Source organism: Sander vitreus, chromosome 9 (genome assembly GCF_031162955.1).
Source record: "Sander vitreus isolate 19-12246 chromosome 9, sanVit1, whole genome shotgun sequence".
Lineage (NCBI taxonomy): Eukaryota > Metazoa > Chordata > Actinopteri > Perciformes > Percidae > Sander > Sander vitreus.
In genome coordinates, this window is record NC_135863.1 from 13671405 (window position 1) to 13690384 (window position 18980).

General features: G+C 41.3%; 1 protein-coding gene across 1 annotated transcript in view; it reads right to left on the minus strand.

Moving 5' to 3' along the window:
- Window positions 1–18980, minus strand: part of rnf13 (ring finger protein 13) — a 56055-nt gene that overhangs the window by 13610 nt on the left and 23465 nt on the right. The window contains exons 5-8 of the mRNA XM_078258810.1: window positions 4218–4305; window positions 3113–3203; window positions 2260–2365; window positions 1597–1690 (exon numbers count right to left, since the gene is read on the minus strand). Coding sequence (XP_078114936.1) covers window positions 1597–1690; window positions 2260–2365; window positions 3113–3203; window positions 4218–4305 — 379 coding nt within the window. The remainder of the gene's footprint in view (window positions 1–1596; window positions 1691–2259; window positions 2366–3112; window positions 3204–4217; window positions 4306–18980) is intronic.

Here is an 18980-nt window from a genome sequence, read left to right on the forward strand (position 1 = left end):
GTTCAGACGCAGATTCAGCTGTGTTATTCTAGAGGGGCTAATGTAGCCTTGAGTCACTAGCTTTACGTAGAAATGTGGAGCAGGCTACAGAGGTCTGGTGAGCTCACTCTTTTCATTTATCATTTTTTAAACTTGTAGTCTTAGACCCAATTAATTTGACCTTCTGGTATAAACACACAAAGCTATCAAAAACAAGTAATTGAAACCATGGTTATTGTTAGTAAAACCTTTTTGGCAACTAGTACATCAGCCATTATCCAGTTGTTGAGCTCATTTCTATGACACTACACTGATCTTCCTGTTATTAGAGGTCTTACTCTGACACTGTTAGAACAATAAACCGCATTGGACAACAGAGGCAGTGTCCCTACTGTTACAGCCCTCCCATGCTCAAACCTTTGCTAAGCTTGCTAGCCTTGCTCCAGAGTGCAGGGCTTAAAAGGTGATTAGGTAGAGATTTGGTGTCCCCTTCCTGTATCGCCAAGCGCTCTGACTCAGCTGACGGGAGTGCAGACGCCGTCCCGGAGGCCGTTTCCTGGACATCTGAACTCCCTGTAGCGGCCAAGGTCGACTGTAGCGGTGCCTGGTGGAAACCCTGAGTCAGAGTGGGCACGGCCACCACAGCGCACAAACCACAGAGCCTGACGTGACAAAAACATCTATCTGAGTAACACACGCTGCTTTTAACATCTGTTTCTGCCAGGCGGGGAGGAGCAGCTCGACTCATAACCCCCTTATTTAGCAGCTTTGCAAGGGGTCTACTTATCATCCGTAGTCTATAAAGCTCCCCGGTGTTCCCCTGCACAGCTGATTGTAGTTACAGGCTTTCTAGTCTGCACAAAACAGCTGCCAGAGGAAACACAGCCGGCACAAAACCCTCTAAATACACAGACAAAACTTACTTGACCATAGCACAAAGCGGATTTGCATCGCAAAACAATGTTATAGCCTGTCTGACCCTTGTACTGAGACAGAGGGGAAGGCCAGAGGCAGAACTCGAAGAAAGCTTCAAAAGTTTCCACTTAAATTCACACAAAGATATAGTATTTACCTTATCTATCTTACTGTCCTTACATACCAGCAGCACATACTGTACTCAACACGTCTGAGATAAAAAAAACAAAAAAAAAAAACAACCCCCGTCAGGCCTCTGGCATGACTGAGACTACATTCCAAACCTTCAGTCATGTGTCCAGTCACAACAGAGAGGAGCTCTAATCTGCCACGGAGGGCTTTGTGGAAAAATCAAGTCCATATTAATCCGATTAGCTCCAAGGTGCAGAGCTCCAGGGAGGAATGATGTGTCGTAATGTATTGATGGCATCTCTCTTCTGGGCCAAATCATGTGAGAAAGACCAGCATGGTAGAGGAGGAAATAACATCTCTACAGACGCTAAGGTCAAAGTTTAGAGCCGGGATACAGCTGACAAAGACGAGGTGAACATTTTACTACTGAATTACTACCTAAACAAACGGGCCCTATATTTACAGTCAAATGCACAATGTATATTTTCCGTAGAGTGTGTACTGTAAATGACTTTATGATTGAAATTATACAGTCACAGGTAATCGAGATGTTTGAGGATGCCAACATACCTTTCTTGTACTTGTGGATGGGAAGTTTCTTTAGCTGATCTTTGCGCAGGCGGCTCCTCCGAGCCCGGTGTCGATCCTGGACAAACTTGGTGATCTAGGAACAACGGAAAAATAATCCTTTTTAAAATCAGTACACAAAACACACAGACACGCATACATCTTTCTTGTCCAGGTGCTGAGTTCGAAAAACTGTAACTGTGATTCCTGTCACATTAGGAAAAGTGGGATGTTTTGAGCCCAAATTGAATGCCAGATGTCAATCTGGTACTGGACGGAGAGCCAATCTAGACTCAAAATGTTTTCCTTCTGTAATTAGGTAGAAATGGGTTTTTTTTATTCTTTTTTGGCCTTTATTTCATAGAAAAGCTGAAGACAGGAAAGGGGGAGAAACATGAGGGCTAACATGCAGCAAAGGGCCACGGGTCGGACTGGAACACGGGCTCTGCGGTAAGGGCTGAACCTTAGTACACATGGCGCACGCTCAACCAGGCGAGCTACCAGGGCGCCCCAAAAATTAGAAAGGAGTGGTTGCAAGTCCTCAGGAGAAGGCAAAAATCCTTTAGAATACCAGCCATGTTCAATCATCACATTTACATAACTACAATCAAGTAAAATGAAACTATATGCCTTTAAATATGCTCTATAGTTCAAACGAAGATTTACCATAAAAACAACGATGAGGACGAGGCAGATTCCCACAATGATGAGAAAGGGGATCAGGTAATATTCCAGTGGCAGGCTGAAGTCTGGCATGAGGACCACATGTCCCCTAGAAAAACAAGCAGAGCCATTGTCAGGTGTTGGCATGTAATACAAACAGACAAAGAGGCAGCATTTCATTACGGCTCATCATTTTGACTGCAACGTTGTAGAGATTTATTTCATTGTTGTTCAAAAACTGCAGCGTGACATATATAAGGTCCTCTATCAACATGATGCTGTTTCACAGTATTAGTTAATGGGGTCTGCTTCTTTTCACAGAACTCCCTCTACAGCAGAAATATCTCTGCACCAGTCAAATTTGTAACAGCCAACTTGGTCCACACTGACAAAACTCTGCCAATACCATGTTTGGTGTTCATTCCACTGCAAAAGACTTGGGAATAACACTCATGTATTTGGATGGTATCTGACAAGCACACGCGGACACAGACAGACAGACAGACAGACAGACAGACAGACAGACACAGACACAGACACACACACACACACACACACACACACACACGGAGAACTTTAATGCTGTGACTCTCTGGGCTCCTCTGACAGACAGACATTTCATTACCACCTCAGCAGCAGTGACAAACCATCACAAGACACATCCTCTGCCTTTATATATTACAGGGCATTACTCTACTACATTATTAGATCAAACTCGTATGGGAGCAGCTGTACAGTTTTAGGTGAAAAAGCAGCCATCTCTTCACAATGTCACACTGAAAGCCTAAGGAGAAAAACCTGCTTTATTTCATTTATTATTGATGGGCAGAAAAATTTGATTTGAGTTTAGACTTACCCCTTGTCATACGTGAAGTCTTCTTTCAGAGAGGTGGCAGTCACCTCGCTCACAAACATAGAGGGAATATCTATCTGCTTCATAACATCCACTAAAAAAGGGAAACAAAAACAACTCTAAATACATCACGTCACTGAATTAATGCCTGAATCCGTTTCAAGCCGACTTTAAAAATCAAAGTCCTGTTAGAAAGACTTGTTTGTAGCCCGCTAAGAAACTAAAAGAACGTTCTTAAATTGTCACGATTTGACAAAAAAAAACCTACCACTTACTTACAAGGTCCACTTACTTCCTTTCTTTGGAGTTTGCTTAAAGTTGTTTAACAAATGAATCTGTGGATGAAGGCCATGAGATGTGTTTTTAATCTATAGCTGAAACAATTAGTCAATTATTCATTTGGTTGATCCAATTAAATTAATTGGCAACAACTGCTTAATCCTTAATTTGTTTTGCAAAAAAAATACCCCAAAAACCTCACTGCCGTGCTCGTTCCATGCAAGTATTTGCAGGTTTTCTTAGTCTCTTATGTCATTCAAAATAATAATATAATATCTTTGAATTGTTGACTATTGGTCAGTCAAAACAAGCTATTTAAAAATGTCAAATTGGGCTTTGGGAAATGGTGATGGGCATTTTCTGACACAATATAGACCAAATAATGTAATCGGCAGATTCATTGATAATAAAATAATCCTTAGTTGTAGCCCTGGGTTGAACGCTCTAGGAAGTTAGTAACTGGACTGTGAGTTGACTTTGTTTTCCATTTCCAAAAGTTAAGTTTCACTCTTAAGTCTACTGAAAGAAAACCCCAGACACCATCGTATCACAACTGTGGGCTAGATGGAGGACAACAGGGATTCATAGCACTCCCTGCCTATGAAGCCTACAGCGCTGCAGGGCACCACATCCTTCCTCAAGTACATCTTGAGAGTTGAAATAGACCTTTTACTATGAAACTGCACCACTGTCCCTCAGACTCTGGGTTTCAGAGAAAAATAAAAAGCACATTCTCTGTCAACAGAGACCAGGCATAACCAGGCAGCTGTGCAAGATGCTTAATGTTTATGTGCGACAGAAAAAAAAAAAGGAGGAGGTGGTGACTTACGATCATTGGATCCCATGCTGATTAAGTCATCAGAGTCCACGTTGTGAACAATGGCTGCCTTGTACCCGGCTTTCTGGGCATTGAGGACCTGTGAGGAGATAAAACATTTACGCTACGATTATCAAATGGATCCCCTTTGGTGCAAACACCTGGTGATTATTAGTTTTAAGTGGGGGTGGTACGTGTGATAACAGGGGTTGTGTGTCAGATAACGTGACCAAATCGGATTTCCACTATCTGACACAGCGGCATCAAACCACATTAAACATGACATAGAAACCAGTTGTGGTGAGGAGGGAGAGCTCTCTCTGTGATTCTGCTTGGAGGCTTTTAGTGATGGTTCAAATACACAAGTAAAATCATCCTTGAAAAATCTGAAAGAAACATGCTATTCACGAACATTAGCCTTACAAATAACAGTACCACTTCCAGTTTAAGGATGCTCTCTACTGCCGATTGAACTAATTTATGATCTGCCCTTGCAAACTGAATTCCCAGAAGGACAATAAATACTAGTTTTCTGCAGTAGCTGTCTGAAAGGACAGCAGAGACCACAGATAAAGGAATGGTAGCATTCAACATGTTTATAGTCGGTTTCCCTAGAAAGTGATTGCAAGAGACAAGAAGATCACGTATTATAGTAAGGTATAACAAATGCTGAAAGTCTGCACATTGGTTTGGCTCAATTAAAAATGAGCCATGTTGTTTTGCACATACTTTCTTCTTTTTAGTTTGTAGCCAAATACTGGCTAATACTCACTCTTTAGTTTTTGCAAAAGGTGTTATTGTGTGCATGTCTACGTGTGCATTGTGTTAAATGTGTTTAAACTGTTGCATAAACATGCCACCATGTCCACACTCTCATTAATCATAGATGTTTCCCCCCCCCCCTAACCTCTTCAGAAAAAAATTAAGCCTTTCACCGCTGCATAAAAACAGATGCTACAGCTTCCATTGTAACCTGCTCACTATGGTGTGTGTGTGTGTGTGTGTGTGTGTGTGTGTGACATAGATTGAATGTTACATAACATAAAAGCTAGCAAATCAATTTAGCAAGAAAGTTGCATTGTAAATGTAATTGTGATTACATATATGTAACAAGAAGCAAGCTGAACCAGAAATAAACAAACTGAACATATTCTGGGGTTCTAAATGTATCTTATTCAGTGTATGTGTGGCTGTTTTAATGAGTATGATCATTTGATTTTAGGTATTTATAGGGGAAATAAGAAACACAAATCCAATATCAGAAGAATTGGAAGACAAGTGTCAAAAAACTTTCAAGGACTAAGTCAGCCAGCTGCAGTTACTGTAGACCATTTTCACCTAAATCTTTTAATCCACAGCAGGTTCTGCTCTTAGAAAATGTTATGCTGAAGACACTATAAAAGGGTTTACAAAGCAGCAGAGGGATAGTGTGCTGCATCGTGGATGCACGGGAAACTGATGTAATGAGGATCTTCTATCTGCAAGGCTGTTTTTGTGGCTCTGACACAGCATAGAGGCTACAGTATCCTGTATAGCCATTGTTGTGGCTGATTTCTTACAACAGATGTGGTGGAGGAAATAGGATGTGACAATACAATGCTGGTATGAATCATTTTGGGCCCTATCTTACACCCGGCACAAAGCCCGACATGTCTGCTACTTTAAGACCAGCGCCCACTTCGTTTAAATAGAAAATGCACCTGCGCCCATCTTTGCGCCCATGGGTGTGCTTGTCTTACAGGGAGGTGTGTTCAGGTGAATTCTTGGCGTATTGCTGTAAAATGCGCCTAGACTTGTGAACAACGCGAGCCTAGGCACAGGGACGAGCAGCAGCACACAAACATGCAAAAGATTAAAAATAAAATTGTATTATTATATGATCTGCTCGCGAACTTTCACTTCACGCACGAGCAGATCAGTTTCTTCTCTCCTTCCTGCTCAGCAAATCCGCCATCATAATAGCAACGTGCCAAGGTACAAACGAGCCTGGCATTTAAAGGGAATGGGAGATGACACTCTGATTGGTTTATTGCATGTTACGCCCAAAACACACCTATGATTACTTAATCCACAAAGTACAACCCTTTTGAACCATGCGCCCGGCACACAGACCCTTTTTTCTGCCGTCAAACTAGCAAAAGTGGATTTGGACACGCCCTAAACGTACCTGCGCCATGCGCTTCACGCCATGCGCTTAGATCGTTAAAATAGGGCCCTATGTGTTCTTACACACACAGAGATAGACTTTGGATAGTAAATGGTTCCTCTGAAATTGAGAGGGAAAACAATTTGCATCAGATCACGTAACTCTACTCATTACTAATAATAATACTAAAACTTCTATCAACGCTAGAAAAAAAAAACATATTCTAACTGTATTGCTGCCTACTGCAAAACTAAAACTAAACCATATTGTATATAATTATTGGATTTAATTTGTTGAGTTCACACAACACGGCCAAATAAAAAAAATAAAAAAATCAGCCCCAGATTTTAACATTGTACCTCACATTTATGGTGTATTTTAGGGCCAGAGCTAGAGAATATTAGCCTGTTAGCCTGTCAGACAGAAATGCTATTTTCTTTTACCTCATTATATTAGTGTCACATTGAAAATGTAGGTAAAACAATTTTGAAAAAAAAATAATTATATATATATATATATATATATATATATATATATATATATATATATATATATATATATATTAGTGTCACATCGTGTTCATGTTAGCCAAATTCTGTTAAAGAGAGGCTGTTACTTCTAGTAGATTGATGCCATTTTTCTGCCCCTATTTTTCTGGCTCTTCGCTACATCCCTATCCCATTCTTAAACCCACCTAGAAAGCTCTGACCGCCTCTTGGTTGTTTCTCCAACCAGGGAAACTTCTGTCAGCTAGCACAACACAAGACTTTTTTTTTTTTTTTTGAATCGCTCAAAAGGATGCAGACAGCATTACAGATGTCTATGACCAGGCTAAGACTACATGAAATGCAGTCAAGACATCGACAGCAAACATCACATTTGGTTTCCTCAGAATCAAAAAGCAATGGCTTCTTTTTAGTGCCGTCATTTGGCGCCATTTGTGTAAAATGTTGAAAACTATTGGTGAAATAGAAGCTGATCAGGCAGCCTGAGATATTGTGGACACAAAAAAAAACAACCTGAAAACACTGAACATCACAGATTAATAATATTTAACAAAAGTAAAGGAATCTGATTTTCTTCCTTTAAACCACTTGTACATGAAGCCACAGAGGAAATGCTGATGTTAATTAACACTCAGAGCATGTGCAGCCCTCCTGTGGTAAATTAACACCTGACCCAAAACCAGACAGTGAGCCCATGATGTGAGGCAGTAAAGAGAATCAGATGAGCTTGGGTCACACTCTGAAAGATATGAAAGTCATCTGCTCTGTTAAATAATAGAAGGGGGACGCTCACACTAACCTGTGCAACCAGTGGTTATGTGAGTGTAGTATGTTAGCCCTGCAGCTCGGCCACGCCTCTCTATACCAGCATTGTACTCTGTTGTGGTGCATGGAAATCCAGTTAGACCTGTGAGGGGTGAACAGTGTGTGTGTGTATTGTGGCCTGCATGGATGCTAGTACAGAACAGCACTGTCTTTTGTCTGTTCCTTGTCATTGTGATTTTATGCACAGGCATACGTGAAGCAGCCGCAGCATTGTGATCCCATGTGTTTTCTTGTGAGGGTGTATTGTGTGGAGGTATCAATGGCTACTGTGTGCGTCTTGAAGCAGGCTGTCTGGATAAGTGACACACACACAAAATACTGGATCTGGGTGTAGGGGTGTGTGTGTGTGTGTGTGTGTGTGTGTGTGTGTGTGTATGTGTGTTTAAAGGAAGAAAAGTGAGCTAGGTGTAGGAAGATCTGTGATTGTAAGACATCGCTAATGTGCATTCCACAAAGCAAACATACAATGTTAAACTTAATCAATCATTGTCACTTTAGCTAAATCAAACAGATCCTGACACTTAACACGTTGTGGTTAAGTAAGTATAGTTAATAAATAGCGGCGTATTGGCCTACGAGGCCTTTGTCGTGTGACATGAAATACGATCTATGAAGTCCAATGAGAGTAACAGATGAATGCGTTTAAAGTCTTAGACCAAAAACCAGTTTGTAATTCTCACACACAAGATTTTACAACTCTTGGAAGTTATAATTGACAGCAACTATTTTATCTTTCGTCACAACGATCGCGAAGTAAACAGTAAAAATATGGCATTCACGTTACAAAGTAACTTGGCGGGAATGTGTGCGACTGGCCAATGCAGTGCCTAGGCAAATGCTGTCACGTAGTAGCAAAAGTTGAGATTGGTTTAACTTTTTGCCGGAGCCCCCTACGTTGGCAGCCCCAAAACTCCCCCGGATTGGCGCCATTTACATAAATGAGAAGGCTGCGGTTTTTTCCACGCAGGTCTCAAATTGGTCTGAATGCGTACTTAGTCAACAACTTTGAAAATCAATATTTGATATGTTAAACCCCTCCATGTAGTATAAGGCAAGGCAAGGCAGCTTTATTTGTATAGCACATTTCAGCAACAGGGCAATTCAAAGTGCTTTACAAGAAAACAGATTAAAAAATTAAAAACAGATTTACATGAAAAAAGATTAAAAAATAAATAAATAAAAAAAAGTTACAGTGCAGTATAAGAAATTAAACATTGAAGAGCAGTTAAAACAGTTAAATATATAAAAGCAGATAAAATAAAATATATAAAATAGCTTTTTGACCAATATGACAGATATCTCAAGCAGTCCGGTCCATACTTTCTAACCATCTCACCCACTATGGGTCCAGATGCGTCGCACGGCTTTGAGGTTTCATTCCCCATAGTTACAGAAGCTTTTCCTTTAGTATACATGGGATGTGGTATGTGCATGTAGTGTAGTTTGCTTGCTTCATATTCCGCCTCAACATGATGGTCAGCCAGGTTGTTGGAACTCAAGTCATGGGAGTAGGAAACTACTGTAACAGCTGCCACAAGCCAAATTTTGGCCAGCTGTGGCTAATACGGGTCACTAGTGAACCAGTAAATTTCTCCTTCAACCAATCATAATTTAGAGGTCATGCTTTTCATTAAGGTCTCCTACCCTACTGCTGTTAACTCTCAACAGACTGGCCTACAGTTTAGTTTTGTGTCTTTAATGGGAATTTTACAGTAAGTGTAAAGAGCCATTTTGGCTGTAGGCTATCAAGATACCAGTGTGTGGTTTGGTCTGCCTGCCTGGGATCTGCAGAGGAATTCAACCTCTACTACTGGCTCACCCTTGTGTTTGCATGGGCAAAGATAAGGACATTCAATGCATTCCTGAGACTGAGGAGAGAGAGGCAGAAAAAAAGAGAGACAGAGACAGAAAAAAGCAAAGGGAGAAAGGGAATATGAGATGTGAAACCTCTAGAAAATAAAATAATCAAGCGAACACAAGCATGTGGCTATAACAGACACAAGCTTACAACATGAACGCATTACTATGGGCTGCTCTTTAACCATCTGCAGACCATCATGGTGAGCTTTAGCGCCATCCTCCATGTCAATTTAACAGCCTTCATTAAACCACTTAATTGTTGTTTTCCCTGTGGGACCACACATAAAAAGCCTGCTGTTCTCCGTCAGCATCATATCCCTCTGTACACACCCATTATGATGGTGTTATGAGAAAAAAAAAAAATGAAAAAACTTCTAAATTAAAGTGTATTTTCACATCTTGGTTGAACCTCCTTTTTATTAACCAAAGGAAGTTGACAGAGCAACATTATGCTCAGTACTTTTTTGTTCACATTTATACACATGGCAGCTGCCCTGTACAGCTATAGTTGAACAACAGTGGATCAACTAGTGGCTAAGTGCTTTTCTCAAGGGCATCTGACGTCTTTTGTTGTTATGTGACGGCATAACTTGGCTCCAGAAACTTCTAGCTCTGTTCTCTCTTTTTCTGCCTTCCAAAGTCCACATTATTTCTCCCTTTTGTACCATCAGGCCTTGGATACAAAACAAAGTGGAAGCATAATGACCATGTGATGCTCGTTTCTCATAGTAGCATCCTGTGGTGCGCTGACCAAGTTTTGACTTGGCCGACAGCCAAGTAGGTTTGAGGTTGACCAATTATGGATTTATAAAAAGGCAGATTGGACTCTACTGAATTGGCTGTTGTTTTTGGAACCCTGCGAGTGAACTTGCTCCAGTAGCTTTTTGTCAGGGCGTTAAAAACAGTGTGACATACAGTAAAAGCCCCAAGCAAAGGAAGAAAATTGCATCAAAATAATACTAGTTGTGATAAGTTGTTTCTGGATAAAGAAATCAATACTGTGTCATAAAATGTCATGGTGTTTTTGTGAAGATACTTTCAAGCTATAGTGCGTAGTTTTTGTCTCCCCTATGAGGATTTCTAAGTAATGACAACAAAACTGTCAGCGTGTCCACATGATACAAGCCTTCCATCATCCCATCATCCCCCCCTCCACGCAGTTGCTAGTAACCAAGGAGGACACGGAGGATTAAAATAACATGATGGACTCTTCAGAAGAGGTAATTATCTTCACTTGGTTTTTTGCGGATTAAGTCCTGGTTATAACTGGTTAGCGAAGTTGGTAACCACCACCAACATTATATTTCATTAAAATGTAATCAACATTAGCAGAGGCGCTCATTATTTCAGGTGAGGCAGGGCACCTCCACAATAAAATGCTGCAGGAAACTTTGATGTGGAAAATTATTTTTACACACTTTTCCCAACTCAACTAAGCATTACATTATAGACAAAGTCACATAGTGGGGATGGTAAACACAAAATGCAGCCAGTTTAGACAGTGACAGACTGCTTCTGATACAAACCTGCTGAACTTTGATTCTGCATTAAGTGCATTGAGGCCTTGAAGAGTTTGCTGCCCTTCAGTAAAGAGGTTGCAGCTGTATAAAGACCAACAGTGCTACATTGTGTATTTGTATCAAGTAGCTTCCTGTGTATGCGTGGGACTGAATGAATGTGAAGGAAGGTGTTGCTGAGAAAAAAAAAAGACTTGTTTACAAGCAACTGTATCACTGGTATAAAAATAAAAAAAGTAGTTCAAAGTAGTTTTCCACTACAGATCACTGAACCACTGAACTATTGATATTTGTGTGTGTGTGTGTGTGTGTGTGTGTGTGTGTGTGTGTGTGTCCTGACTCCTATTGGTCACAGTTGACTGGAGGTGTGTAAACGGTGCCACCTGGAGCTGCCTGACTCACTGGTGCGGTTTTTAACTGTTTGGATCCCAAAAAGAGTAGGACACGCTCTAAAAAGCGGTTTGCCATGAATATATTATGTTAAAAGCTTCTTATACAAACATGTTACACATAGAAGACTTAAATAACAATTTGACATTATCTACCTAAAGAGATGATAAAAAAAATGGCCGCCATTGATGTTAAATATCCCTGCAGGTTATATCTGCCTTTCTACTCCTTTACTTAGGTCTATGAGACTGGTGGTGTAGACAGAGTCTGCTGATAGCATCACTAATTATTGCTGCATCACCAGTGTGTGTGTGTGTGTGTGTGTGTGTGTGTGTGTGTGTGTGTGTGTGTGTGTGTGTACTGCATCTTCACTCCTGTGTGTGTATCTGCTGCCAACACTGCACAGTCTCCTCATGCAGTGCTGCAGCTAAAACACATCGACTCGTCTTCTCTGCTTCTCCTCCTCTTACACCACCTGACATTAGGGGTGGGAATCTCTTGGCACCTCACGATTTGATTCCGATTCAGAGGCCAACGATTCGATTCTAAACCGATTATCGATGCAACAATTTTTTTATGTACATTTCCATGCGTGCTTTTTAAAAATATACACATAAATCTGAGTTTACTACTCAGAGTTTGCTAATCACTTTCTAGACAAAGCAGCTAGACAAAGCTTAGATTTTGACATATACAGTATTTGTCACACACAAGTTTTAATGAAATGTTTTGTCTGCTGAGGTTTTTATTTCGTAGGCATTCCAGATTAAACATGCTTGTGAAAGTCACCTTCTCTCACAGTAATCTTCCATGTCAGAGGCTCAGTCATGTTTAAAGGTGGATAATTGGCTTCTTAGAACACGAAACATGAGGTGGTCAAACGTAATGTGATAAAGTAGATGAACAGCCTATATGTGTTTTGCCTAATTATTTTATGTATGTCTTATTAGATCATGTGTATATATACAAAATGTATTTATTTTTTCCTTTTGGCCATTTTTCTGTTTTTTTTTTCTGCACTCTTGCCTAAACTCTAAATTGTTGTCCATTATCCCATCCTCTTTCCTCTCTCTGTTTTCTGATTTGTACTGTCTGGAGACAGCCTCTCCGGGAACCATCACCTTATCGTGGTGGAGAGGTTTGTGTGTCCCTATGAACCTGAGGGCTGTGTTGTCTGGAGCTTTGCAGTTGCAGGGTACTGAAGGGCCCGAAGGGCTGCAGCCTCTGCCGTGAAAGAGGCAAAGCAGCGTGTGTGGGAGAAGTTCGGAGAAGACATGGAGAAGGACTTTCGGTCGGCACCAAGGTGCTTCTGGAAAACTGTTCGCCACCTCAGGAGGGGGAAGCGGGGAACCATCCAAGCTGTGTACAGTAAGGATGGGACACTGTTGACCTCAACTGAGGAGGTAATAGGGCGGTGGAAGGAGCACTTTGAGGAACTCCTGAATCCAACTAATACGCCCTCTATGTTAGAGGCAGAGCTGGAGGATGATGGGGGATTGTTGTCAATTTCCCAGGTGGAAGTCAATGATGTAGTCAAACAACTCCACAGTGGCAAAGCCCCTGGGATTGATGAGATCTGTCCAGAAATGCTCAAGGCTCTGGGTGTGGAGGGGCTGTCTTGGTTGACACGCCTCTTCAACATTGCGTGGAAGTCTGGGACAGTGCCAAAGGAGTGGCAGACCGGGGTGGTGGGTCCCCTTTTCAAAAAGGTGGACCAGAGGGTGTGTGCCAATTACAGGGGTATCACACTTCTCAGCCTCCCTGGTAAAGTCTACTCCAAGGTGCTGGAAAGGAAGGTTTGAAGAGGAACAATGTGGATTCCGTCTTGGTCGTGGAACAATGGACCAGATCTTCACTCTCGCAAGGATCCTGGAGGGAGCCTGGGAGTATGCCCATCCGGTCTACGTGTGTTTCGTGGATTTGGAGAATCAGCGCAGCGGGGGCGGTATTACATTCAATTTATCGCACCGTTGTGACGAAAAGAGAGCTGAGCCAGAAGGCAAAGCTCTCGATCTACCGGTCAGTTTTCGTTCCTACCCTCACCTATGGTCATGAAGGCTGGGTCATAACTGAAAGAACGAGATCCAGGGTACAAGCGGCCGAAAGGAGCCAGTTGAGGTGGTTCGGGCATCTGGTAAGGATGCCCCCTGGGCGCCTCCCTAGGGAGGTGTTCCAGGCACGTCCAGCTGGGAGGAGGCCTCTGGGAAGACCCAGGACTAAGTGGAGGGATTATATCTCCAACCTGGCCTGGGAACGCCTCGGGATTCCCCAGTCGGAGCTGGTTAATGTGGCTCGGAAAAGGGAAGTTTGGGGTCCCCTGCTAGAGCTGCTCCCCCCGCGACCCGACACCGGATAAGCGGACGAAGATGGATGGATGGAGACAGTAACTTTAAAAAAAAATCAACACATAAAAAAAAAAAAAAAAAGATTAATTTATCGAGCATCGAATCGTTCTAGAGAGAATCGCGATGCATCTAAGAATCAATTATTTTTCCCACCCCTACCTGACATATTTTCGTCAACAACTCCCTATCGTTTTCTCTTCCTCTCGTTTTATCTTCTTCTTTAACCCTTGTGTTGTCTTCCCTTCAACCTTGAAAAAAACAGTTTTTTTGTCCGATGTTTTTGATGCCTTTTTTTCTGTTTGTTTTTGCTTTTTCCAATGTTTTAAATATTAAAATTTTTCAGCGCTTATTTCTACGTCCCATATTTTCTGATATAAAACAAAAATTTAAAACGGGTCAATGTGACCCGAAGTCAACACAAGGGTTAAGCCACGGGCCTCTTTCCTCCTCCATCTTTTTTCCAATCCATTTTTCTTCCACACTCCTGCCCCGTGGAGCTCAAGAAGTATAAATGACCTGCTTGGAGCCTGTTGCAGTCACTGGCCTGCATTTGCATAGAGCAGACTTGACCTCAGCTTTATGTAAATGAGTCTGAGCAGAACAGCACACCTTTATAGTTATAGCACACATTATAGTTGATGTTTTAAGTATATTGTGTGTTAGGATCATTGTTCCCATGTTTTGGCAAAAGTTTATAATTTTTTGGAATTTGATTCACAGATATTACAATGATAACACAATTATGATATGTTGACTTTCAATTATTTCTTTAAATTAGTCTTTTAAGCACATAAAGAAATTATTTTAACTACTTTCCATGACTTTACATTCGTTCTTAGGACATTATTATCATCAAGAGCAAGTTTAAACAAATTTAAAACAAGTCTAATAAATTGTATGTATAATACCCAAAACACACCTTCTGGGTCTTCATGGGAAAAAATGACAACACACATGAAACACATGAGAAGCGCTTGATTTGCATATAGAAAAAAAGGCTGTTAAGAGGTCTGTAAAAGTACACCTCCACTGGTTCAAATTGCTCTAAACTGTATCAGATGCAGCTAAGCCCTACTCTGCTCCTCTGCTGTTTGGACAGCAGCGCCCAATCAGATCCTCATTTCCTCCTCCCTTAACTCTCTCTCTCTCTCTCTATGTCTACTCATGCTCCTCTCTTCTCCCCCACCCCTTCTCTCTCTCACTCCACAAGCTTTCTCCTCCCACCCTTTTTCCTTCTCTTGCCACCCTTCCTCTATTATTTCTTCTCCCCTTTTCCTCTCCTCTCAGTTCCCCTCCCTCCCAAACCTCCCCTTCTTTCTCTTCCCCAAGTACCTCTTCGCTAAATTTAACCTCTTCTTTCTCTCCTCTCTTTGCCCTCATTACCCTTGTTACATCAACCCGACTGCCAACTTGTCCGCAATTCTGTCCAGCCCACTTCTTTAATAATTCCACCCTCCCGCCTTTATTCTTTCCCTCCCCTCTTTGTCATCCATTCCCCCCTCCCTACTCTCTCCTCAGTGTTTCAGAGGAATGCTGCGCAGAGCTCGAGTTAGTTTCAAGGTCCAGACGGCTGATTAGATAGAGTTCAATAAAACTGCAAACTGCAGGGAGAGGCCATGTGTACTGATAACACTTTACAGCTGCAATTCATGAAACTCACTTCCTGTGTGTGTGAGGGACTATATTTACACAAAAGGTGTTATAAAGATTAACGCATTTTAATGATGCTTCCCAGCGTCAATTTGTCATTCTTTTTAAAAATTGTGTTTCGTTTAAAAATGTATTCAAATGCTTTTTATTTTTATCATTTGTTGTGCTTTGGACAAAGGATAAATGCCGTTTTGTAACTATGAAGCACTTTGTAACCCCGGTTCTGTGAAGTACTGTATAATGAAAGCCATACTTACTTAATTCCATGTGGAAGAATAGTATATGTAACTAAATCAGCGCTGTCTCTATGAGGCCGTTTTTCTTATACAGTCTTATGATTTAAAAAAGAAAATGCCGAAAGGTGAGGAAACATTTGTCCTTACGAGTAACTGGATAAACATTTTAAAGATATGTGTTTGGAGAAATTTACAAGAACAGAAACAATTTGATCTGTAATATAATAATGTATGTATGTATGGGTATGCCCTCTGTGTGCATTTGCCCCAAAGGCCAAAGGGAGGAGGCTGAGATGTTTGTTGCCACAACACATTGCAACAGCCAGAACAGCTCAGAAAAACGACACAGCCACATGAGATATGGCTCTCTCTCTTTCTCTCTCTCTCACACACACACACACACACACACACACACACACACACACACGCGCGCTAGTCATAAATCCAGTCAGCCATAGTCATTCCCTGTCATAAGACTGAGTGAGTATGTGCAGGAAGCTAGATCATTGTTTGAATAAAGACTGAGGCCTGTGTGTGTGTGTGTGTGTGTGTGTGTGTGTGTGTGTGTGTGTGTGTGTGTGTGTGTGTGTGTGTGTGTGTGTGTGTGTCTTGGGGGCTGTGAGGTCACTGCAGCACAAACAGGCTGCACAATAAAATGCAGTTACTGTAAGGCAGAGGTAGGAAGCAAGGTTAGATGGGAAATTACCAGCAACCACCACAACAAACCCAGGCTGCAGCTGGTAAAAGCAAACTCACACTCGACCCTTTTACACTCACTCGGAAGCTGACTGGACAGATTATACTAGTACAGAGAAAACGAGGCCCTTGTGATCGCTCCCAACTCATCAAGATCTTTTCAGACGATAGCTAAGATAAGCTGGGGGACATTTAACTCTGTCTTTTTGCAAAGTCTTTTTCTTCATCATCCCTGGATCCCAGCAGCATTTCAATTGGAAGGATCGGCTGTCAATCGATGGCACTTTGTAGCCTGTCATGGACACAGATTACATCATTAAATGCACCAGATTTTGCTTTCCACAGCCAATTTCCACTCAAGATGGATGTAAACTGCACTGAAGAGAAAATTACAAAGCTGAAGCAACTACAAACGTGATTAAAAGGCATTCATAAATATTAAAATATATGTTAGCAAGTCTGCCTAACATGCCTGCTTAACATAGCCTCACTGTCTGGACTCACAAGTCTGATGACAGCCTGCCTCATGCTTGACTTTGATTTGAGGTTTTCTTCACCTCCTCCTGATTGGAAAGATTAGAGACATATACCAGGTCTTTTTTATTGTATTTATTAATTATCAGCTTTTAATTGAGAACATATGACGCGAGGCTGAGGCTGAAACCACATTATATAAAAATTTTAATAAGGGTACCTTAAATTTCTTTTTTAAAGAAACCGTGACCAATACAGATACTGACGGGAACATTTTACAGTTGAATAATAAACTTGTCTGTGCTCTCTGTTGCACTAAGTAATGACATCTCCGTTTTTTGATTATCTCAAACACATCATATGTAGTTTCTTGTTATATTGGCCTGGCTTGACTCTGAATCACAACTGTACAGTGTTAAAGTAAACTCTTCTGTAATGTTTTTGAATGAGATAATTGTTCAGTATGATGCCTGATCTCTGCCCTGTCACATGAAGTTCACAGCTTCCTGAAAGGACAAAAAGCATTTATATCAGTCTGAACTGCCCTTTGCCAGGCAAAGTTTGGACCGTCTCGTAGCATGACCTACTGTAGGTCGCAGATGGGGAATTTTCCAGCAGCCAAAAAGCTGTCATCTGTACGAGCCACTGGGTGCTTTCACACAATACTCCATTCACTACTAGCAGAAAACAAAACAGGAGGTGACCAATCCCTATACTGATTCATGCTCCTTTAAAGCTGCAATCAATATTTTTATAACAAGGTATCATAACAATGTGAATGGGGCCGCCTGTAGTGATAAACCTACAGAGAATTATCACCTGAATCTGTAGCTACCCTTGGCTTTATGGAGCTTTAAAGCGAGTTTCTGTTAATTGTTTAGCTGTCCAGTTTCACAACTTTACTATTTTGGTTCATTCTCATTGTAGCAGGAAGCTGTTTTCAGTGAAAAAAGACTCTAAAAACCCACAGTACAATACCTGCTCTCTAAATACAGTACTGTAATGCTACTAACCTTCAAGGTGGCTAATGTTAGCAAATGAAAGCCCCCTTTCACACATGCGCTGCAACTCTGAATCTAGACATTACCCGAAGGAGCTGTATGTGAAAACGCAAATGTCAAATCAGTTGGACTGAAAATTATAGCTAACTTTACCCTGCCAGCTCCTTAGTACAAAGACATAGAGCAGCTCATTGTCTGGAGAGCGCGAGTGGGTACGTCGAAGGCGTTTCTATCATGCGGCTGGCGTAAAACCGGAAGAATACGAACACCTGAGGGTGAAGAAGAAGGGTGATTTACACGAAGACGCCAACGGAAATTTGTTACTGGAGAGACATCGAGATTCAGGAACTTCTGTCACTCAGGGCTGGCGCCGAAATCATTAGACAAACGGAAAGAGACTTGGTTGCTTATGCCCAAATTATGAAGCGGCTACTTGACCCCGGTGTAATCCACGTCATGTCCTGCCTCCTGCACGGTCTACCCAAGCGCAATCGGAGTATTTCCAGTCGGTGAAAATGCATCTGACACACACAATATCCTGTTGTGTGAAAGGGCAACACATGTCCCGACCGGATTTTCCAGACATTGCCCACATTAACATTGACATTGAGTTCAGGTAGATATTGCTGGGTACCAGCATTTACTGAGTCACTTTGATGACTTCATAACCCCTATCTATTTGTTTTTCCTCTATATGTTAGCATAAACAGGGTTTCTGCAGGTTTTTTAAGACCTTTTTTTAGACCTTTATGAATGAATGAAATTTAAGACCTATATCACAACATTAAAGTACAACAAAATGCAGAGTCATAAAAGTACTTAAGTAAATAAATGTATTCAACTTGAATAAAAGCGACACGGAGTAATAACATCTGTACATACCCAGCGAATTATATTTGGACTATCGGAAGAAAGAACTACACCACGAAATAAAAAAAAGCATTTCAATGAACACTAGAGGTAGTGTAACATGGACGTAGGAAAATTAAGACCTGTTTAAAATGATTTAAGACCTAGAACACAATACTAATTTAAGACTTTTTAAGGCCTGAAATTTTGAAATTTTAGACTTGTTTAGACTTTTTAAGACCCTGCAGAAACCGAGAAACCCTGAGTGAACTTAATGAGT